The 23,727-nt window shown below is 44.7% G+C and overlaps 2 protein-coding genes across 2 annotated transcripts; one reads left to right on the top strand and one right to left on the bottom strand.

The window, feature by feature from the left end:
- Nucleotides 1–1,455: 1,455 nt before the first annotated feature.
- On the bottom strand, nt 1,456–7,899 carry si:dkey-24l11.2 (uncharacterized protein LOC100034462 homolog). The gene is made up of 11 exons (XM_056282038.1): nt 7,095–7,899; nt 6,015–6,074; nt 5,863–5,915; nt 5,626–5,770; nt 5,078–5,478; nt 4,551–4,779; nt 4,300–4,414; nt 3,557–3,677; nt 3,339–3,450; nt 1,974–2,086; nt 1,456–1,828 (listed from the first exon to the last, which is right to left on the bottom strand). Exons 1-11 carry the CDS (start codon nt 7,725–7,727, stop codon nt 1,759–1,761), a joined length of 2,052 nt encoding a protein of 683 aa, XP_056138013.1. The 5' UTR covers nt 7,728–7,899; the 3' UTR covers nt 1,456–1,758.
- A 9,039-nt stretch (nt 7,900–16,938) lies between these two features.
- Nucleotides 16,939–23,240, top strand: tspan3a (tetraspanin 3a). The gene is made up of 7 exons (XM_056281877.1): nt 16,939–17,143; nt 19,140–19,331; nt 20,025–20,099; nt 20,645–20,746; nt 20,853–21,005; nt 21,120–21,203; nt 22,329–23,240. Exons 1-7 carry the CDS (start codon nt 17,081–17,083, stop codon nt 22,419–22,421), a joined length of 762 nt encoding a protein of 253 aa, XP_056137852.1. The 5' UTR covers nt 16,939–17,080; the 3' UTR covers nt 22,422–23,240.
- Nucleotides 23,241–23,727: the final 487 nt, after the last annotated feature.

Genomic DNA, 23,727 nt, shown 5'->3' with positions numbered 1-23,727 from the left:
ATGGGGGGGTGCTGTATTTTTGTTGTTAAAATATTACGTTTAAACCATATACTGGATATGGTTTTGACATTTCTTCAGCTTATTAAACATGGACATACAGTAAAAAATAAAAAATCTCTTCAATTTTAGGGGTGCTGGGGTTCAATTTAGGGGTGCTGCAGCATCCCCAAAAATGGGCCAGAAACGCCTATGTGCACCAGTACATTTGAGCTCTTTACTTTCGCGCGTCGCCACATTTCAGTATGTTAAAACGAAAACGGCCAAAAACAGTTCAGTTTGATGTCACATTTAAGGCATTTACTTGACATTCTTATCCCAAGTGACTTACAGTGAGTGCAATAATAGCGTGAGCTTTAACTGGTGTACTGCAGTTCAAACAATCAATAAGTAGGCGTGCAAGGGTCAGAGTCATGGCACCCTGACATGATCCTGTGACCAACTAAGAATCATCGTGGTTGAAAGGTTTGTTAAACAGATAAGAAAAATAAAATCCAGCAAGGGCGATTATGTGAATATTTAAGACTATCAGATCAAATTCCTCTGTTACTTTAAGAGGCTTACACAGGACTTGCTAATGGAAAACTAAGTTGACAGCACTGAATGTTGGACCACCATAATTGTCAAGATGTTGGCAATCAAACCAATGAAAAAACTTAGTAATCAAATCCCATATTTTGTTTATAGCAGGTCTTTTTTTAATTGTATCCCGGCGGGGGGGGGGGTGTAATCTTTTCTGTCTTTATCCATCATACAATAACCACGCATCTATCCCTTCATAAAAATCATTAAAGGGACAGCTCAATCTTGATATATATGGCCAAGATGACCGGAAACATTTGTTTTTCCAAATACCCCAGGGACCAAAGCATAAAGTAGAGCCGGAGTGCCTGAATCGACCCCGCTTGGAAATTCTCAGGTTTTAAACAGAGCCAAACTTCTCTGGTGAACTTCTGACAAGGAGATGATTAGTCATAATAACATGAGTCATTTATAAATTTGTCCATCATTTCATTGTAAGAAATATGAAAGCAAACTACCGTTGATCATATTTATCAATAAACTTTACCACAGCGTCCGGGTGGCGTGGCGGTCTATTCCGTTGCCTACCAACACGGGGATCGCCGCTTCGAATCCCCGTGTTGCCTCCGGCTTGGTCGGGCGTCCCTACAGACACAATTGGCCGTGTCTGGGGGTGGGAAGCCGGGTGTGGGTGTGTGTCCTGGTCACTGCACTAGCGCCTCTTCTGGTTGATCGGGGTGCCTGTTCGGGGGGGGGCGTGACTGGGGGGAATACCATGATCCTCCTACGCCAGGGATAGGCAACATGGTCCAGAAAGGTCCGGTGTGGGTGTAGGTCTTTGTTCCAACCAAGCAGTTACACACGTGATTCTATTAGTCAACCAATAGTCTTTGCTAAGGACCTTGATTTGTAGACTCAGGTGTGTAACTGCTTGGTTGGAACAAAGACCTGCACTCACACCGGACCTTTCTGGACCATGTTGCCTATCCCTGTCCGACGCACTACGTCCCCCTGACGAAACTCCTCACTGTCAGGTGAAAAGAAGCAGCTGGCGACTTCACGGGTATGGGAGGAGGCATGTGGTAGTCTGCAGCCCTCACCGGATCAGCAGAGGGGGCGAGGCAGCGACCGGGATGGCTCAGAACAGTGGCGTAATTGGCCAAATTCAATTGGGGAGAAAAAGGGGGGGGGGATTTAAAAAAACTTGACCACAAATCATGTAATGTTCCTCTCCACAGATTACTTGCTCTCACCAGCTGCCTTTCGGGAAACAGTTTTGCTGGTGTTGGCATATTTTTTCCGATCATTTCTGTAGACCAAAAACACAAAAATGAACAAAATAAATACTAATACCGGTTTTGTTAAGGAAAAACTGTTAGGATTACATTTATCGTTACTGATAATAGTAACATTAACACATACATTTTAAGTTACAAAGTATAAAAGGGATGTACCTGTTCATTTTCAGTTTGTTCCTGCATCCCAGTCCTCCCTCCCAGTAGCTCGTGTTTGCTCCTCTTGTTAACATGCCTCCACAACTGATGCACGGCTTTGCATTGCTGTAAGGCTGTAGGAACAAATGTAGCAGCAGTTGGATAAACAAAACAACAACAATGCTTTCACTCAAAGCGAATGTCGAAGAAAACAATCTCCAGTGGTCAATGCTTGCGGTTGAAATAAAATACGGGATCCTTTCAAACATTCTGCTCAGCAAAGGGATAAGGACAACAAACATGCAAATCTACCCCCTTCCCCGCAGACTACCCTGCCCCATCCTCCTCTTACATCCGAGCTTCCTCTTGTCGTGGTTGGGAAAAAAAACCATCTACCTTTATCTGCCTGGATTTTATCGCCGTACCTAAAACTTCTCAACCGTGCCTTAACATTAAGCGGAAAGTTTAGTGTTGAGATGTAGACTGTGGAACCTCAGGCTGGTGAAACTCCCAAATACACTTACCCATGTTCACATCGTTTCGGCGCCAAATCTCTCATCTGTTGTTACTCCTCTTTGTAACTTGTAATGGTATGTATTATGGGATTTAGTCTTCTTTTATTCCCAGTGCTTCCCAACCACGCACTACCAAGGCCAAACGGTGTGCAATTTTCATGCACACTACATGATAAGTAACGCTTGTTTTCACTTGTAAATTACCCATCTTTGGTGGAAGACTAAAATCTGTCAGTTGTAGTGTTTGATTGGAACTAAAACTTGCATCTTGGGCCATGATGGCTGTTGATTTTGATTTGATTTTTTTTATTTTTTATATATACTATATTGATCCCCATAGGGAAAATTATGCTCTGCATTTAACCCATCCTAGCTGTGTAGCTAGAAGCAGTGAGCAGCCGCCGTGCAGCACCCAGGGACCAACTCCAGTTCGTCTTGCCACGCCTCAGTCAAGGGCACAGACAGGAGTATAAACCCTAACATGCATGTCTTTTTGATGGTGGGGGAAACCAGACCACCCGGAAAAACCCCACTGCAGACATGGGGAGAACATGCAAACTCCACACAGAGGACGACCTGGGATGACCCCCAAGGTTGGACAACCCTGGGGTTCGAACCCTGGACCTTCTTGCTGTGAGGCGACAGCGCTAACCACTGCGCCACCGTGCTGCAAAATATTGGCAGCCATAACTCTAAAAAATGAACCTGCAGTTTTGTCGCAGGCAGCAGTTCCTCCAGCTGACGTGGTGAGAAGACCAAGGTTGAGACCACTATTGAATTCTATGCACTGCTTATAGGCTGCCAGCATCGGCTAAATGTCTGAAGTGCGATCTGAATGTAATTTCACAGCCCCGTGGTTGTCGTACTTCACCTGCTCTTTGGCACAGTGGCCACAGATCATCCTTGTGGCCAGTTCCATCAGGTGGTCTTGCTCCTCGTCATGGCATAAGTCACAGGGATAGGCCCGGCCACAACAGGGAAACCTGAGGGCGACGGCACAATTATTTCACTTATCCTCAACAGGGATTGCTCTGTGCTCATCTCCATAATTAACTGTGAATAGATTTCTAAGTCCAGCGAGAGAGATACCTTAGCCAGCGATAGCTCTGTTTGAAATGCTTGCATGTTCCTTTTTCGGGCAGTGGCTTCCCTTTTTGAACAGCAGGATCTCTTATGTTCCTCGGATAATTTAGAACAACATCACTTTGGCCTGCAGAAAAACAAGCATTTCCAACTCAGGGATTAAAGTAGCCATTCATATGTAATACTTCGTTTGATAATGTACATCTCGTCCTTTAAGCATGTACAGGCATAGGTTTTAAGGAACACATATTTAAGTTACAGTGTGTGTTTGTGTTCATTAACAGAAGCAGTGATTCACTGGGCAGCTTTCTCCACAGAGACGTGAGGAGGCCTTGCTCAGGAAGCTGCAAATATTATAATTCACCCAATGGATCACTTTAACTCCTTTTCCTGTCACATTGCTTGGTAAACTCTCTAATGTCATTTCCTTTCCTATCCTTTCTTGACGGCACTGTCCTTAGTGCGCCTGTAAGCATTGTGAAAACTGTATTCAATAAAGAGGGCAATAAAATGTTCATAATCTAAGTTTACTGTTGCCGATCTACAGTAATGATTGGTTTTAATACCCTGAGTGGAAAGCTACTGAGATAGTTGAAGATGAGGGCAGGGCTGAAGATAGGTGTTTGTATATCTGAATAATTTTTTATTTTACATGTTCTGTGATATGGTGAGGCAGAAAATAATTTAAAAAAAAAAACCTACATAAACTTTGTTGTTTCTTGGATGTGCAATGGCATGTGAGCTCTAACCTGTTTTGTTGGAGCGTGGTGGAATATACTGGAATCTTGCGCTGTCAGCCAGGATACTGAGTTTGCAATGACAGTGCTCACAATTAAGTGCCTTAGCTTGACCATAGGAAATGTCCTAAAAAAAATTAAACTCTATCTCAGAAGAGGCCAAATTTGGGTTTTGGATCTCATCAGAAAATAAATTTTTCCTTTAAAAAATTTCTTCGGTTAAAAAAAAAAGTTACAAGTATTAAAAGGGAACATTTAATTACCTGCACAGGGCCCTCTTGGGAGCAGCTGAGGCAACCTACACTGAGCTGACAGTCCTGGAGAACAAGGTCAATGGGAGCAGCATTATGGAGGTCCAGGTATCCCAGCACATCACTGTAATGGTGTAGCATGCTGGGCCTGAAAGTGGCGCTGATGCTTGCACTGCACTTCTCACACTGAGCCAAGCAGGGTTTCCTGCCACTCAGCGTCAGGTCCGCTGTCACCTTGCACCTGAAGACAAGACAACACGGTCAGGTTTACCTCAACAGGAGGGACTCCCAGAAAGTTGAATCAGTTATGCAACTGTGTTGTTTATAAGGTTGGGGATACCTGAAGTCACTTAGATGAGGGATGAAACATTTCTCCCACTAAACCTTGTGTCCAGATGAACTGATTCAACTTTCTGGGATTTCCTTACCTGGATTATTGAGCATGCATCACGTCAACAGGAGGGATTTTATTACTGCCAACCAATTTTACTACACTCCGAACCACAGGTAATGTTTGACTGATCTCTGCTGGCTCTCACCTGCTGCACTGAAGACTAACAGTGATCTGTCTGGCCGCCACGGTGGCTGTGTTGTCCCCCAGCCTCAGGCCCAACAGCTTCACCTCTGTGCCTCTGCGGGGCTCGCTGATCTTAATGTTCTCCACCAGATTACTGGATACCTCCTCGCTATCCTCATCCTCCCGCTGCCACTGTTCATTAAGATCGGCCCCTGCCCGCACCATTACGTTTCCTTCCTCATCTGTTCTGTCTGTCTCCATGCTTTCCCTTTGTCTCCCTCCATCCATGTCCCCCTCAGTGACAGTGCTGGAGGCATGGTCAGATGGGTCAGTGGTGGGAGGTTCTTGGGATACTGCAGCCTGCAGCTCTTGGTACGGTATAAATTGCAATCCAGCTCTTTCCAAATCTATATCCTTTTTCAGCTGTAGGAAAATTTCACAGGGTCAGCAGTATGATCAAAGTAAATCATGCACAGTGTCGAGTTAGTTTATGGGCTAGAGGTTACTACCCAAGGAGCTGGAACAGTCACAAACACAACCATCCTTGTTTCCAGGAAGTTGCAGTCTCACCTGCCTGGCTCCTTCAGTGAGCAGTCTCTCCATACTACGGTCAAACCAGCGCAGAAATGGCCGAAACAGCAATTCTACTTTTCCCATGAGCTGATTGGTGGCATGCTTGGCCTGAAGCCACTCCAGCGATGCTTGTTGTACATGGCTGCATGGGCAGATCATTTATTAATCGTCAATCCAACACACACTGTTGTAAACCACTGAACACAAGTTTTACTAAACTTTAATTCTGTTTACCTTCCCATTATTGACGGTAGATCCTGGTCTGCTGGAATTTCTATGGTGAAAATCTGAAATGAAAGGGTTATAGGTACCTTTTGTCAATTTGTTTAAAGAATGATGTAGCTAAATCACCAAACTTTGTGTGCTGGATATGCAATAATTATTACCTCTTGTGGGTATTTATCTGGGAAGCTCACCATAATATCGATTTCTTTCAGGTCAAAAGGCTGTGAATGACAAATCAAGGAGTCAGTGTTTTCTTAATCTCTATTAACAGATTTTACATAGCTAGATAGATAGAAAGAATATGTAGGAACGGGACAAGACTTTGGTATTGGAAGCGTTCTGGTTTCCGTTTTAGTCCGAGTAGTATCAGCCAGTCACGTTTGAGTAGGCAGTGATTTCTACAGGAACACGCTTTCGTTGGTAACGGTCCGTGTTGGGGACGAACGAGGCAGAACGTATTGGCCAAACTGTCCTCTGGACCAAAAACACCTATGAAAAGTATAGATGTTTGTGTATGTGTGCGGAAACGTTCGACTCGTGTCAGAAACGTCTGAAACAATCCGGTCGTAGACGTCGTCTCTCAGCTCCATTCTCACGTCTCAAGTTGCCAAACTGACAGGCGCACGGAAGAAGTCTTTAAGCCAGCAGCTACACCTGAAGGCCCGAAATACCGGCCATTGTCCCCAGAGCCTCTGGTTCCGAGATTGGTATTTTCTAGGGTATCACCCTGTAATATCATTAACAGTTATTATATAAGAAAGTCATGGCAGATAGAATTACGATTTAATAATCTATTATGAAAAAGGATAGCCAATTCCTTATGTACCGCGGCCCCTGTAAAAATGCCAGGCCAGGCTAAATCAGTGACTCTATCCCTGTCATGAACCGTCAATCGGTTAAATGGCTCTGTTCCATCATATGGCAACACCAATGGGTTGGAAAGGCGATTGGGTCGTTTTTGGGTTTTTTTTCATTCCCTCTTCATCTTCATCGATTGAGCCAAAGCGGCTAAAATTTTCATCATTAGCAAACAGTGTAGCCGATAAACTGTCATTCTGTCATCACTTTCAGAAACTGTCAAACGCTCAAACTGTGTTTACAAACAGCTCTCTCTGACAGAAATGTCTCTCTGATGCTGATGATGATGCTGATGATGATGATGTTGATGATGATGCTGATGATGCTGACGCGGGGCTGTGGAAAGGGGGAGGGAAGACTGTCGGAGAGCCAACATTACCCACCCAGTCAGGATCAGTGGCCTCTACGGTGGCCCTGTAAAAGGTAACCCGGCCGTCGCTTCTTTCCTGAATAATGAGCTGATCTCGGGGGAAACGTTTCGTCATCTGCCTGATTTCCGTGTCTCGGAGCCGCCTGGCGACATCCTCCGTAAGGTCACAGAGCTTGACCTCCCGAAGGGTGCCGGGACGGGGGGCTGGCGTCCTCTGCGCATGTCTGTTTTCCGCTCCGCGTGCGGGCTGGTCCCCGACTGGGGGGAACTGGGGCGGATGCCAGAAACGACATCCATCTTCCATGGTGCAAAAGCCCGAGAGGAAGTAGCGACAGGGGCGGCGGGTAAGCCCGTCTCTTTTGGCCGCTGGGTGGACAAGCGGCCCGGGGGACACATTTACAGGGCTCTCTGCGTCGGGCCGCCCGGGACTCGTTTCCTTCAGGCCGCCGAGAGCAGCCCGTCTGTTGGCGTCCCTCTCTTCGACGCCGGGCCTTTCTCTCTGGTGGACAAAGCGGCACCTCTCCCCGTAATTGCAGCGTCTCCCTTGGGAGAAGAAGCGGCACGGCTGTCGCTTGTGCGGGCCACCGGCGGGCGGCCCCGCTTCACCCGCGCCCCCCTCTTCCTTGCTGTTGTTGTTGTCCACCATGGCTTTCAACGCACACTACGCCTGCGGACGTGTCGATGTCGTTAGGATATAATCCGAGTTCCGGTACGTTTACTTGAAAGGGCACCAAAAGATCTCCCCCCGAACTATTAGCAGGCTAAACTCGACTCGTCTCACACTTGTTGACGGCAATCTAGACGCGGTGTCACGTGGAATCCGGCAGACGGCAACCCGGAAGTCGTTGTGTACGAGAAGCGTTATTATGGAGCCCGCTGCCAGTTCTGGGCAAGGCTAGGAAGACCCGCCCCTACTCGATCTCTGATTGGCTAACCCTATCCCTAACCCCACCCTAACCCTAACCTTAACCAACCTAACCAACAGAGGCGACGAGTACTAGCCAATCAGAGGCAGAGTTCGCGGAAAACGGGCACAAGTACTGGCCAATCAGAGACAGAGTGCCCAGAAAAGCAGTGGGTTTCCTAATAACGCGTACGAGAGGCGTGATTTTTTTTAATTTGTTGACGGCAATCTCGACGCACGGTTCACGTCGGTGTCACGTGGAATCCGGCAGATGGCAACCCGGAAGTCGTTGTGTACGAGAGGGGGTTATTATGGAGCCCGCTGCCAGTTCTGGGCAAGGCTAAGAAGACCCGCCCCTACTCGATCTCTGATTGGCTAACCCCACCCTAACCATAACCTTAACCAACCTAACCGACAGAGGCGACGAGTACTAGCCAATCAGAGACAGAGTGCCCAGAAAAGCAGTGGGTTTCCTAATAACGCGTACGAGAGGCGTGATTTTTTTTTCTCGTACCCGTGTTCCGGGAACTCTGCCTCTGATTGGCTAGCACTCGTTGCCTCCGTTGATTAGGTTGGTTAAAGCAGTGTTTCTCAACCGGGGGTCCGCGGACCCCTAGTGGTCCGTGGTGTAATTGCAAGGAGTCCGTGAAAATAAAATATCTTTAAAAAAAAGATCCTATGACATTTATAGAAATAGGATTATTTTACTCAAATGTGACTGAGACCTTTATCTACCTAAACTATAAACGTCTCCGCTTCGCGTGGAGTTCAGCTTTGGTGAACTGCTTCGCTATTGGTCGAGGCTGCGGGTTTGTCCAATATGGGATTCAATTAAGAATCAAGGATGTGTGTTAAGACGCAGACTCCGGCGTGGACTCGCCGGCACACCGAACTCTCTGGCAGGTGGATAGACAGTGATAGGCGTACTGCGACGAGCTGGGCCTTGGGCGGTGCTGGGTTTAGGTTTGTCCGTTTTCAGGCATGGCGGCCGGGTAAGGGTAGATCAATGCAGTAGTGCCCTACATAGGAGCTCATCCTTGCTGCAAGCAATGCCTTATAGGCAATGAACTCGACAGCACAGCTCCCCCCTTGCATGTTGGCAGGGGGGAAAAAATCCAAGGTTTTTGGCAAATCGGGACCAGAGACCCTCCCCAGGATGAATCTCATAGCAGTGGGGTCCGAACAGAGAAACTATTTCCAGGTAGAGACAAATAACCCCAAGGTGTAGAACGATGCAGAATAATATGACAGTTTTCTTGTTTACTTCAGAGATCTGTAATATGGGGATATTGTGGTTTTGCAGTGCCAACATCATCGTTGTGGAGGTTTTAAAACACAAGACACAAAGTCCGGCACAATTAAGCAGTTTGGTTGTTTGGTCAAATGTTACAGACAGTTAGCCAAAAAGTGACCAGAGTTTCCTTCACTTCGCTCGGTACAAAGACCTGGGGAATAGAAGATGTGATTTTCAGTTACCTTTCATAGAACTCCAGACTCTTTTAATAATTTATCTTTTCAAGAAAGAAGTCTCATGCATCATTAGACTGACTACACTGAAGGCCATTCGTCTGGCTGGAGGCCCTAACCTGCGTCCTTACATGTGTTACCTGGAAATTGTTTCTGTGTTCTGACCCCAATGACCCCCACTGCTATAAGAATCACCCTGAGGAGGGTCTCTGGCCCTGATTTGCCCAAGAAAGCCACCCTGTGCCCCAGTATGCCTCAGCAGACATCCCAGTGTCTGTCTTACAACGCTGGGCACCAGGATGACGGAGCCGGCCGGGGGCTGAAGGATGGTCCTGATGCCCGGATGGAGAACGAACCCAGCAGAAAGTGGGTTTCTCCGGATCCGGGCGTTCAAGGGCCCCGGTACTCTTCCAGAGAAGAAGAGATGGGGGAGGAAAGAGCGCTGCTCTTTCTGACCAGACCTCCGTCAGCAGCAGGTCAAAGAGACCAACCAGTGAGACGGATGAAGGAGAGTCCAACTGTCCATCCAAACATCCAACACCCAGCCCTCCAAGGCAATGGAGGAGTGTGAAACCTGATTTTTGACTTGAAAATAAGTGTTTAATATTTAGACAGTATATTAAAAATTACATTTATGAAATAAATACTGGCATTCAGCCCTACTCTATGTAGAGTGTTTTTGGGGATTTTATCAACTGGTTGATTTGTGCGTGCTGTATACTTTGATAGTACCACAGTGTTGTAGGTAGCGTACCAATCAAACAGAGTTCAACACACAACTCTTGCGTAAATTGAGATGCACACATTTATACTCTTCCTGCCCAGACCCGGCCTACCTGACGTGTGTGAGAAGGATTTTGTGCATAGTTTTAATGTTGACAGTTTTATCCATAACCATAGCTTTTCGTTGCCAGCCTGCTGAGTGGAAAACGGGGCTGTGGATTTCAACACTTTTTTATTTTGGCCGCACGCTGACATTTCGCCCACAGTGGCCTTCGTCAGAGCATATCTGCACATACCTTTTCAATGCGTAATTGTACAAGTTAAAAAATGATAAATGAAAGAAAAAGCAAGGAACGCAAGTGTACAGCCGCGGCTCAACCCATCTTCACCGATATAGCTGCAAAAATAGTGCTTGGAGAGCTTGTTTTACTCAAGTCGTGTATCCTAAATGGCCTTGCTGCAGACTACGTTAATCAGAGTCAGAATCCTCGTTATTTGCCAAGTATACTTACACACACAAGGAATTAGACTGGTTCATTGGTGTGTGGGCCCTGTGTGATGGCCCGGCGGCCTGTCCAGGGTGTCTCCCCGCCTGCCCCCCAGTGACTGCTGGGATAGGCTCCAGCATCCCCGCCACCCTGAGAGCAGGATAAGCGGTTTGGATAATGGCTGGATGGATGGATTATTGGCTCTCAATGTACTTACACAGAACAACAACACAACAATCTACAGGAATATACTTATAGCCTCAGGAATAATCTTAATATATGCAATATATATATATAATGTAATATATAGTATGATATAATAGTATTATTGTATTAATAATTTTATATTAATATAATTAATACTAGACCATCATATTAAATAGTATAATATATAACGTGAAATAATAAAATATGATATAACATATCTTCAGGAATATACAAGGAATGACTATATGCAGGCGTTACCATTTCTGTGAACCGTAAACAGGAACTGTAAATAGTGCAAAGAAGTGACGAGTGCAAGGAGTGCTGAGAGAAATATTAAACGGGTGGGGAAAAATGACTCCATAAACATACGGTTGGGGGCTATGTACAGTATATATCCAGCAGCAAGTATTGAATGAACTTTTGATCTGTATTGTCACTGTACTCAGGTACGATGAAATGTCGCAGGCTTCTCCCAGTGTAGGTCAAATGGACAGGTAAAAGCATTACAAAAAAGTAGAAGGCACCGGTTAAATTAAATTTACACGTGAACAAAGTTGCAGAGGTTATAAATTGGGTGTGGTGGCAGTCTGTGGAGCTGGAGGTGGCAGAGTTGAAGATGCTGAGATTTTTCGTTGGGAGCGGCAACGAAGTCCAGGGTTAGGAACCGGTACATTAGAGGGACGGCTCAGGTTGGACGGTTCGGAGACCGATGCCCCTTTTCCCCTACGTGGTACCGGCTCGACTCGACTCGCCTTTTTCGCTTTCCATGACTGGAAAGTACCGGCATTTTGGTAACTGTTACCACTGTTCTGATACCACCTTTGTCGAGGTTCCAATAAATAAATAAATAACTGGAGCGGGTACCAAAATCAATGCAGACCGGCTACACTGAGGCGGGTACTGTTACCGTAATGGGAAAACGACCCTCTGCGAGTCGAGTCGAGTTGAATCGAGTCGAGTTGAGCCGGTACCGTGTAGTCGAAAAAGGGGCGTAAGAGAGGCAAGACTGAGATGGGTTGGACATGTGTGGAGGAGAGATGCTGGGTATACTGGGGAGAAGGATGCTGAATGTGGCGCTGCCAGGCAGGAGGAAAAGAGGGAGGCCAAAGAGGAGGAGGTTTATGGGTGTGGTGAGAGAGCACATGCAGGTGGCTGGCGTGACAGAGGACAGGAAGAGATGGAAACAGATGATCCGCTGTGGTGACGTGTCATGGGTGCAGCCAAAAGTAGTAATAGTAGTAGTAGTCTATGGGGGTGGAGGTGGGTGTGCGTGCATGTGTGTGTCACAGTCTTTGATGCTCATGTGTGTGTGTGTGTGTGTGTGTGTGTGTGTGTCTCACAGCCCCTGATGTGTTTGTGTGCATGTGTGTATCACAGGCCTTAATGTGTTTGTTTGTGTTTCACAGTCCTTAACATGTATTGTCTGTACGCGCTCACACACCTGTATTCTGTTCTGTGGTTGGGCCGGGAGGGGTGTGATGGAGGCCACAGCTCCAGTCTATTGGTGCAGGATCTTTCACGACGACACAGTGCAGGTCCGGTGGCTGTGCAGCTGGCATACCACACAGTGACTCGATTAGTCAGGATGCTCTCAGCGGTGCTCCTGTAGAAACGTAGTAGAAGTGTGTGTGTGTGTGTGCTGGGAGGGAAGGAACAGTAAGAGTTTATGAGACGAGACGCTATTTAGATGTTTTGTGCATATTCTGATGTACTTCCACGCCGAATAACAGAATATATAAAACTTTAACATGGATAGTGTATCCGCAGTTTTGTAATTGCACCCCCCCGTGCTGACACTGGGCCCTATACTGCTTTCGTTCCATAACATATCAGATTGCTTCACTTTGAAAGTGATCCTTATTTTCCTACATGTCTTGAATTGCTTTCTTCCCCACGTAAATAATACATCATTTTACCCTCTTCCCCCCCCCCCTCTATACCAGTTCCCTTAGGTGATGAGATATCCGAGTTCTCCAAGCAGTTGCAGAGTTACTGCACTGTATTGGTTGGTGTCGGGAGCAGTAGTGTCTCGCTGCCCTTTGTGAACAGGCTCGCCACGTTGTGTGGCCAGTAGTCTCCAACTGTTCGTGGATACTTTTCATAGAGACTCATAGATACTTTATCGGGAGCAACCTTTTCCCTCATTCTTCTTGGCAGACCAAGCACTAAATGTGGTGAACAAAGAAAGACATCCGGGTCACGTCATCAGGAATGATTTATGTGACGACGAGGATGTGCAGCGCCAGTGTTGCAAACCGTACGCACAAGCCAATATGCTGGCGCGCAAATTTCATATGTGTACAGATGATGTTAAAACTGCTCTTTTCAGGGCCTACTGTACTCCACCCTATTCTGTACTCCACTCTATTCTGTACTCCACTCTATTCTGTACTCCACCCTATTCTGTACTCCACTCTATGCAGCCCAGTTGTGGCGCAATTACAGCAAAGCAAAAATGGAAAGGCTGCAGGTAGCATATAATGATTCATTCAGAATCGTGCTCAAGCTTCCAAGATGGACAAGTGCAAGTCATTACGTTTGTGACGAGTAATGTTCCCACTTTTCATGCCGTGTTGAGGAATTTTCAGAATCTTGCTCAAGCTTCCAAGACGGACAAGTGCAAGTCATTACGTTTGTGATGAGTAATGTTCCCACTTTTCATGCTGTGTTGAGGAATTTTCAGAATCTTGCTCAAGCTTCCAAGATGGACAAGTGCAAGTCATTATGCTTGTGACGAGTAATGTTCCCACTTTTCATGCCGTTTTGAGGAATTTTCAGAATCTTGCTCAAGCTTCCAAGATGGACAAGTGCAAGTCATTATGTTTGTGACGAATAATGTTCCCACTTTTCATGCTGTGTTGAGGAATTTTCAGAATCTTGCTCAAGCTTCCAAGATGGACAAGTGCAAGTCATTACGTTTGTGACGAGTAATGTTCCCACTTTTCATGCCGTGTTGAGGAATTTTCAGAATCTTGCTCAAGCTTCCAAGATGGACAAGTGCAAGTCATTACGTTTGTGACGAGTAATGTTCCCACTTTTCATGCTGTGTTGAGGAATTTTCAGAATCTTGCTCAAGCTTCCAAGATGGACAAGTGCAAGTCATTATGTTTGTGACTAGTAATGTTCCCACTTTTCATGCTGTGTTGAGGAATTTTCAGAATCTTGCTCAAGCTTCCAAGATGGACAAGTGCAAGTCATTACGTTTGTGACGAGTAATGTTCCCACTTTTCATGCCGTGTTGAGGAATTTTCAGAATCGTGCTCAAGCTTCCAAGATGGACAAGTGCAAGTCATTACGTTTGTGACGAGTAATGTTCCCACTTTTCATGCTGTGTTGAGGAATTTTCAGAATCTTGCTCAAGCTTCCAAGATGGACAAGTGCAAGTCATTACGTTTGTGACGAGTAATGTTCCCACTTTTCATGCTGTGTTGAGGAATTATCAGAATCTTGCTCAAGCTTCCAAGATGGACAAGTGCAAGTCATTATTTTTGTGACGAGTAATGTTCCCTCTTTTCATGCTGTGTTGAGGAATTTTCAGAATCTTGCTCAAGCTTCCAAGATGGACAAGTGCAAGTCATTACGTTTGTGAAGAGTAATGTTCCCACTTTTCATGCTGTGTTGAGGAATTTTCAGAATCTTGCTCAAGCTTCCAAGATGGACAAGTGCAAGTCATTATGCTTGTGACGAGTAATGTTCCCACTTTTCATGCCGTGTTGAGGAATTTTCAGAATCTTGCTCAAGCTTCCAAGATGGACAAGTGCAAGTCATTATGTTTGTGACGAATAATGTTCCCACTTTTCATGCTGTGTTGAGGAATTTTCAGAATCTTGCTCAAGCTTCCAAGATGGACAAGTGCAAGTCATTACGTTTGTGACGAGTAATGTTCCCACTTTTCATGCCGTGTTGAGGAATTTTCAGAATCTTGCTCAAGCTTCCAAGATGGACAAGTGCAAGTCATTACGTTTGTGACGAGTAATGTTCCCACTTTTCATGCTGTGTTGAGGAATTTTCAGAATCTTGCTCAAGCTTCCAAGATGGACAAGTGCAAGTCATTATGTTTGTGACTAGTAATGTTCCCACTTTTCATGCTGTGTTGAGGAATTTTCAGAATCTTGCTCAAGCTTCCAAGATGGACAAGTGCAAGTCATTACGTTTGTGACGAGTAATGTTCCCACTTTTCATGCCGTGTTGAGGAATTTTCAGAATCGTGCTCAAGCTTCCAAGATGGACAAGTGCAAGTCATTACGTTTGTGACGAGTAATGTTCCCACTTTTCATGCTGTGTTGAGGAATTTTCAGAATCTTGCTCAAGCTTCCAAGATGGACAAGTGCAAGTCATTACGTTTGTGACGAGTAATGTTCCCACTTTTCATGCTGTGTTGAGGAATTTTCAGAATCTTGCTCAAGCTTCCAAGATGGACAAGTGCAAGTCATTATGTTTGTGACGAGTAATGTTCCCTCTTTTCATGCTGTGTTGAGGAATTTTCAGAATCTTGCTCAAGCTTCCAAGATGGACAAGTGCAAGTCATTACGTTTGTGACGAGTAATGTTCCCACTTTTCATGCTGTGTTGAGGAATTTTCAGAATCTTGCTCAAGCTTCCAAGATGGACAAGTGCAAGTCATTACGTTTGTGAAGAGTAATGTTCCCACTTTTCATGCTGTGTTGAGGAATTTTCAGAATCTTGCTCAAGCTTCCAAGATGGACAAGTGCAAGTCATTACGTTTGTGACGAGTAATGTTCCCACTTTTCATGCTGTGTTGAGGAATTTTCAGAATCTTGCTCAAGCTTCCAAGATGGACAAGTGCAAGTCATTACGTTTGTGACGAGTAATGTTCCCACTTTTCATGCTGTGTTGAGGAATTTTCAGAATCTTGCTCAAGCTTCCAAGATGGACAAGTGCAAGTCATTATGTTTGTGACGAGTAATGTTCCCACTTTTCATGCTGTGTTGAGGAATTTTCAGAATATTGCTCAAGCTTCCAAGATGGACAAGTGCAAGTCATTACGTTTGTGACGAGTAATGTTCCCACTTTTCATGCCGTGTTGAGGAATTTTCAGAATCTTGCTCAAGCTTCCAAGATGGACAAGTGCAAGTCATTACGTTTGTGACGAGTAATGTTCCCACTTTTCATGCTGTGTTGAGGAATTTTATGTGTAAATGTATGTGTCGATTAATGGACTCCAAAAAATGTCACTATAACGCTCTTAACGGAGCCTGCACGAAGTGACACCAGGTGCGCCTCTTGTTTCTGGAAACACGGGAACAAATGTCTGCACAGCTTTTAATCATTGTGGACTGGTGAGCTGCTGTGTTGTTGTCCTGTGTTGTATCTTTCTTTTTAATGTGGACCTACCTGTGTGTCTGAATAAAGTAAGATTTGATTGATTTATACTTTAAATTATCTTGTCCGTTTTTTTTCTCTTAATCAGTGCTCTCGGATCAGAAACTAACGCATACTCGCTTTCTGTTTATGATAGGCGCTCATTTCGCTGGTGAATGTTTGGCGTACGTTCCGTTTCTCAACCGCTAGGTGGCAGCAGAGCAACGCCTTTGCCTTTTCTTACTCTCTACTTCCGTCCATTTTTACACCCGTTTAAAAAACAGATCGAGAAAAATGTTCGGACAGTGTATAATTGGATTTGTTTTCCTCCCGAATAGGCTGACACATAAGGTGCGGTGTTGTCCAAATTTTTATTTTTTATTTTATTTATTTTATTTATTTTTCTTACTTTATTGATACTTCAAATACATTCAAACAGACCAAAATAGACACACGAGACACCACAAAAACAATAGATAGAAGATAAAAAAAAAACAATAAAGACACAAAAGAGAAAGTAACATTTTAAAAAATAAATAACAGAAAAAAATAAGTAAATAAAGGTGAGATCATATTTTATGTAAGCAGATTCAGAGATTTGCAAACGTTGACAGTTTTTAAAGCCTTCGTGTTTTTCTGAAGTAAAGATTGTCCTTATATTTTATTTTTTTTATTTTATTTTTCTGTCTGAATTGACGACTGCGTCACATGACCACTTCCGGCCAGTGGTTGTTTCGGCGGCGCTGCTCCGCCTGGGGGAGAACGGCTCAGCGTCGGCGGAGACCCGGGCTAATACGTGTCGTGGCGTTGACCAGGATATGGTTTTAGATTTTTGCGAAGAGAAACAAAAACAAACAGTTTCAATTCACGACACCCCAGCCTTGTAGTCATGGGTCAGTGCGGTATCACGTCATCGAAGACGGTACTGGTGTTTCTCAACCTCATATTCTGGGTAAGCGAACCAGGCTGCCGTCCTTCGCCGCCGCCTCGGTGCGCGCAGGCAAGCTAGGCTACGGCGCCGCTAGCAGATCTATCCGAGGTGACTCCGCCACCTTTTCATTTAGCCCGGGAAAGGGTCGCTTCCGGGTGGCGTGTGAATAAACGACGGTAACCCCCCCCCCCTCAGTAAAAGCGACTTGAAAGTACGCGAACCGACAGCTGAGCACGGCGGGGTGCGTCTAAGGCAGCGCAGTTCAGGTGGTCTTCACACATCCGGGCCTTTCTGGTGTTAAGAGAGCCGACCTGTAGCGGTTGTCGTTAAGCTGCTGGCGATATTCTTACCCTTTCCGTATTGCGACGAGAGGCCACATAACGCCAAGCTATTTTTCTGGACTTGCCCTGTTAGTGATTTTAAGTTCCTGTTATAAGCTGTCGCCGCGGTAGATGCCCTGAGCTCTTAGTTTGAAGGCGGTAGAGAGAGCGGAAGTGCTGCTGTTGTGGAGTTCCGTTGGGGGGGGATCCAAATGAAGTGGTCCTCGTGTGAGAGTGGAACCTCCGGTATTTGTTATTTTATAGTTTCACACCGTATAGGCCGGTGTTTCTCAACCGGGGATCCGCGGACCCCTAGTGGTCCGTGGTGTAATTGCAAGGGGTCCGTGAAAATAAAATATCTTTAAAAAAGAGATCCTATGACATTTATAGAAATAGGATTATTTTACTCAGATGTGACAGACCTTTATCTACCTAAACTATAAAGGGTAACAGGACTTTTTTCTCTAATTACATCTGTTTCACAAGTGTAATGTATTGTATTTTAATAAGAGATCTCGCTCCCGTTTGCATTGTTAAAAGTTAATGCATAAAAATTCTGTTGTTACATATATCTGAAAGTTACTGAATACATATTCTGTTTTGTTACATATATCTGAAAGTTACTGCAAAAGAATTGTGTTTTGTTAACTATATCTAAGTTACAACTGAAAGCTCTTATTTTTGCCCCAAAGAGTGAATAAATGCTATAATGCAATTTAAAATGCAGTTTCTACTGTTTCTATCAAATTGCAACCCCCCTCCCCCAAGATCAGGTGGAGGGGTCCTCAGGGTAGATCAAAAATACGCAGGGGGTCCAGGACCCCAAAAAGGTTGAGAACCACTGGTATAGGCGACATCGCTAACCGCTCGACTAAAGGGTCAGACCCCCTAGTCGATCGGCCAGCGGGTCTTATTAGTTAGTTTACAGTCGTCACCCTCTCCCGGAAGCGCGCCCCTCGCGCTTTGTTATTCCCGCGCTCCGAAGAGACTTCTGAGGATCCGCACGCTTCCGGATCCCACCGCTGCCACCAATGTAGTTAGTGAGGTCGTCTTGTGGTACAGTGCACCCCGTATCGAATCCCGCACCGGGCAAGAAAATAACCGGTTACACTGTTTATATCCCGGAATAAAATATGGATTTACTTGCGAAGCCGGTCTGTAAAATTACGTTTGTGGTCAACTTTAACAAACGAGTAAGGCGTTGCTACGGTTAGTCAACTATCCAGCAAGTGCGGCTTATCGCCGACACGCTCGCCGGATAATCGACTGGTTAATGACTAATTATGCTAGGCCGAGCCACTGCCTGCTGGTGATTCGGGGCCAGGGGCGGATCTACGGGGTGGCAAGGGGTGGCAGCTGACACCTCTGGGACACAGTCTTGCCACCCCATTTATAAATCAGATAATATGTTTTTAAAGTATATTTTATGCACATGCATGGTGAAGGTCAATGAGACCCGCACCAAACTCATCTCAAACAGAAGTCGCCGATTTAGAATCCCCCTCCCCCCCTCACAGGCGCGGATCTACAGGGTGGCAAGGGGTGGCAGCTGCCACCTCTGGGACACAGTCTTGCCACCCCTTTGCCACCCCAGGAAAAAATCTCTAGATCCACTACTGTTCGGGGCGCAGAGTGTCCCCTCATTAATTTAGTGTTTAAGCTCGAACCAACTTTGTAACCCATCCGTCGTCCCACAGGCAGCAGCTGGTATTCTGTGCTATGTTGGAGCCTACGCCTTCATCACATACGACGACTATGACCACTTCTTCGAAGACGTCTACACCCTGATTCCCGCTGTCACCATCATTGCGGTCGGAGCCCTCTTGTTCGTCATCGGCCTCATCGGCTGCTGTGCCACTGTACGGGAGAGCCGCTGCGGGCTTGCAGCTGTAAGTTGCGCTCATGTGCCTGCTAACACATCGCCCGAATGCTTATTACAGTTTCGTTAATTCACATTGTTCAGAAATGTATAGTCCCAGTGACAGACAGGAAATTGCCAGTGGCGCCCCCAGAAATGTTTCATAGGGGGGGCCAAATGGGGCCACTGAAAATCTTGGGGTGGCACACCAAAACCAAAAGCCAGGACTGAATTTCGGGAATTCTATGATGCTGTTGTAGTATACCATATAGGCTAGTTGAAAACTGTCAATATGAGAGTTAAGAAAAATATACATTATTGATTTAAATGAACAGCACCTAACATAACATATCAGATAGAAGCATATTATGCATAATCAGAAGCATATCTGCATATGCGACTCGTGGCTGGGGGGGGGGCAGGGATAGCATCAGGGTGGCCGTGGCCACCCCTGGCCACCCCTTGGGGGCGCCACTGGAAATTGCACGTACAGTATTTGAAGGTAAATAAACGCCACACAGGCAACTGCACTTAAGCCATCAAAGACCAATAACAAATGCAGAAAATGCATATTGGATATTGTGCACAGTGTTTTTTTCCCCCTTGCAGCCTGTTCGTAGAACTAGTTTCTATTTTCATACTGGCAAACTTTTCACAGATTACGTTTCTCAAAGAATCCTGCCTGTCTAGTTTACTTATCTTTTATCTCGCAATGCATCCCCAGTTCGTCGTCATTCTTTTGCTGGTGTTCATGACAGAAGTGGCGGTGGTGGTTCTTGGATATATTTACAGAGCTAAGGTGCGTGAGTGTAACAGATCACTTACATTTTTTGCATTGTTTGGTCTTACTCTGTAAGTTGCATCCAGGAGGGAGCAACTCTCAGCAACATTCTGTGAACCATAGAGAATATCACTGGTGGCCCAGTGGTTAGCACTGTTGCCTCACAGCAAGGAGGTCCCAGGCCATCCCAGGTCCTTTCTGTGTGGCGTTTGCATGTTCTCCCCATGTCTGTGTGGGTTTCCTCCGGGTGCGCCGGTTTACTCCCATCATTAACCCTAACATGCATGTTAGGGTTAATACTCCTGCTTGTGCCCCTGACCAAGGCAATAGGAAAAATAACTGGAGTGGGTTCTCAGGCACTGCACCACAGCTGCCCACTGCTCCTATACAATAGGATGGGTTAAATGCAGAAGATAAATTTCATTGTAACCAAACAACTGTACAATGACAAAAATGAAGTGGCTTTCTATGATATTTAGTTGTCTTTGTTAAAGGAATTTCAGATTTGTGTTTATGTTGTTATGAGTTGGTTTTGTTTAAATACTGTTGCTGAATGTTGCCAGGTTGAGGATGAAGTAAACATTTCCATCAAGAAAGTGTACGATGAGTACAATGGCACCAACAGTGATGCTCCCAGCCGTGCCATTGACTACATACAAAGACAGGTGAGAACGTGTTGAAGAGGAGATTAGGTCTACACCATTTTACCCGTCATCCAAGTAAGAATTGCAGGAAACTTAATTACGTTTTACCATGTTATCACAAATACAGCTCCAGTGTTGTGGGATCCACATTTACTCAGACTGGAAGTATACACGCTGGTTTGAAGAATCCAAAAACAACAGTGTCCCTATCAGCTGCTGCAAGCCTAACATCGGCAGCTGTACGGGTTCCCTCACCCATCCTGAAGACCTCTATCAGGAGGTAAACTAACTTTTACCTGTTCTCCTGTTAAGTTAATTTACCTGACAGAATTAACGTGAAAATAGTCTGACCTCTTACACTCACCCCTACTTTCAAAATGCTGTGTGCATGTAGGGATGTGAAGCTCTGGTTGTGAAGAAGTTGAAAGAGATCATGATGTATGTCATCTGGGCTGCTTTGACCTTTGCTGCTATCCAGGTATTGAACTCGAATCAAAATGTCTGTCTTAATAGATAAACACCAGTTTTTAGCAAATAAAGTAGGGATTCTCTGTAGCTCTATGACCAACCTGTGGGATTGGTGCACAGGAGAGGGTTGTGGAAGGTGTATTGATCTCCTGCTCTTGCTGGAGACTAATCAGTGAAGAACCAAAATGACTTTGAAAATGATTTCATTAATTGCTGTGTTAGAATATAATTACACACAGACTGACTGTCCAACTTTGATTCTTAATGATGATGATGGTGTCCTAGTAATGTGGATGTAACCGGATTCATCTCTTCCCAATCTTCAGTCTAAAAGGGATTTAGGGAACCAGTGCTGTGTAGACCTTCAAGCAGTCCAACTTTTCTGTTTGAGTCAAATAGAGTCCAGAGGAAAAGACGAGACAGTCACTGTCTTTGTCCCTTCACTGGCAGGGGAAGTAAAGTCCTCACATACATCAGGCTTTGAATCATAAAAGCACCATTTTATAGTAGAGTTGCAGTTTAGAGTTCAGCCTTTTCTTATTTCATTTATTGCCAATATACCATAAGCCATTTCAATGTGTTTTATCATGCTTATGAAATTAGCACTCATACTTTTGAACATTTTTATCTCTTCTAGCTTTGCTTTTTATTTTTAATAAGTGCTTGTATGGCAGATCTGCTGTGTGCAGTGAAAAGCGATAGGAACAATGAGTCGAGTAAAAAGCGTGAAGTGAAAACTGAAAAAAGGTTGCGAGTGAGTGTGTGAACGCATTGACTCGCTTGACCTTTTTAACCCTTTCAGATGGTTTCATTTGAATACAAAAAGGGAGCCAGCTGCACAGGGTCTCAGAAGAGGCTTTGTCCCTCAGACATTTCTTGGCAAGGACTTCTGCTTGCTGCAGTCACTATGAGTTACCAAGCATCTATACTTTGTAAATCTACGTTTCCTGTTGGCTCATTCACTCTAATTTTAACACGTAGACCTCTGCTAGTTTCTCTGGTTCTAGGGTGTAATGAAATCCCACCTTTTTTAGGCCTCTCTAGAATTTTAGAAGTTGTAATGTAACTATGTATGTTCTTCTAAAATGCATTAAAATCGAAGATCTACTAATGGTAGCTTTCCATCTCCTAACAGATGCTGGGGATGCTGTGTGCCTGCGTGGTGCTGTGCCGGAGGAGCCAAGATACTGCCTATGAGCTTCTCATCACAGGGGGAACCTATGCATAAACAACACGTATTTCTCTCTCTCTCTCACACACACACAGACACACTTGCAAAATCAGCAAACTAAGAGCAGTTTACAGTTGGGTCCTGTGTGTGCGCTTGAAAAGTATTCCAACAATAAACCGTTTGATATACTTTTTTTTCATTTTTTTTTTTCATAGAGCTACTGGCCAAACTCTTGAGCGGTCAATGAGAATGAAATCTTTTATGTATTCTGTTGCTCTGAATACTTAGGTTTTACCCTTTTGTTTGTGGTTGGCAAGGATATTTCTAGATCTTCTGTACTGTATAGAATAATATGTGGAGTTGGTACTTTCCTCATATGTTAGTTTGCACTATGTGTATGGCTTTGGGATATTTTATAAATATTTAAATCATGTATCATGTACTTGAATGAAAGAATTACACTTTGTACAATTTTGCCCTGTACCAGTGCTACTACTATATAATTTAATACTGCTACTACTACTGCTACTTTGAAGATGATGATGATGAATGTTTTGTTTTGGAACCTCACCCTTTACCAGCAGTATTCATTCAGAAAATAGTATGACTGTAGGTAACCCAGATGAATGACTATAGGATTGGGCAATAATCTCACTAATTTATCTGTTCTTTCTGGCAAGAATAAGGCCACATAATCTGCTGCATGAACATTTTCAAACATTCTTAAGACATTTTTGGCCGATAGCTGTTGTATTTGTTAGGGTCTGAACCCCCTGCCCATTATAGATTTAGAGTATCACAAGCTGATATGTAGCAGTGGAAAATTCCAAGATTGTAAATAAAATAAGGGGGGGGGTATTAAATGACATTTTAAAATTCTGCACTGAATGTTTTGCTAATTCATTCGCAAAATTTCTAGCCATTTTTCAGCAAAAATGGATGATCCGCTGTGGCGACCCCTAACGGGAGCAGCCGATTGTAGTAGTAGCAGCTGCAGTGATCACCAAAGCTGTGGTTTCTCGGGACACTCAGCACATTACCCAATGGCTGTTGTCATTAGAAATACAAGAAGGCCTGGTTGCCTTTTTGTATTTCTAATGAAAACCCCACCCTCCTGAGTTTTCCCTTGAGGGTGGGGTTTACGGGGCTTCACACAATGAGTAATGTGGGTTTTTTTTCCCGTCTTCACCCTAATCTTCTGTGGTATAGGTAGCTGCTTTGTACCTATAGGTCCTTACATTTGGTCTGTCGTACTCTAGGCTTTACCCACAGAGGCACTGTGTGAGAACATGCGAGTTGCAAAAGATAAAACTTTTCACAACCAGTAACCACAAGTTGCAACCATGACCATAAAGAGCTCAAC

Source organism: Lampris incognitus, chromosome 6, assembly GCF_029633865.1.
Source record: "Lampris incognitus isolate fLamInc1 chromosome 6, fLamInc1.hap2, whole genome shotgun sequence".
NCBI lineage: Eukaryota > Metazoa > Chordata > Actinopteri > Lampriformes > Lampridae > Lampris > Lampris incognitus.
The sequence above is the reverse complement of the archived record's forward strand: the minus strand, read 5'-3'. Positions and strand labels throughout refer to the sequence as shown.

Excerpts from the sequence above, each read along its gene's own strand:
- si:dkey-24l11.2 (XM_056282038.1), bottom strand. The coding sequence starts at position 7,727 with ATGGTGGACAACAACAACAGCAAGGAAGAGGGGGGCGCGGGTGAAGCG. Across the intron at positions 4,780-5,077 it reads GTTAGTCTTCAGTGCAGCAG|GTGCAAGGTGACAGCGGACC; the intron begins GTGAGAGCCAGC and ends TCTTGTCTTCAG. Across the intron at positions 3,451-3,556 it reads CAGAGCTATCGCTGGCTAAG|GTTTCCCTGTTGTGGCCGGG; the intron begins GTATCTCTCTCG and ends CGTCGCCCTCAG.
- tspan3a (XM_056281877.1), top strand. The coding sequence starts at position 17,081 with ATGGGTCAGTGCGGTATCACGTCATCGAAGACGGTACTGGTGTTTCTC. Across the intron at positions 20,100-20,644 it reads GATATATTTACAGAGCTAAG|GTTGAGGATGAAGTAAACAT; the intron begins GTGCGTGAGTGT and ends GAATGTTGCCAG. Across the intron at positions 21,204-22,328 it reads TGACCTTTGCTGCTATCCAG|ATGCTGGGGATGCTGTGTGC; the intron begins GTATTGAACTCG and ends ATCTCCTAACAG.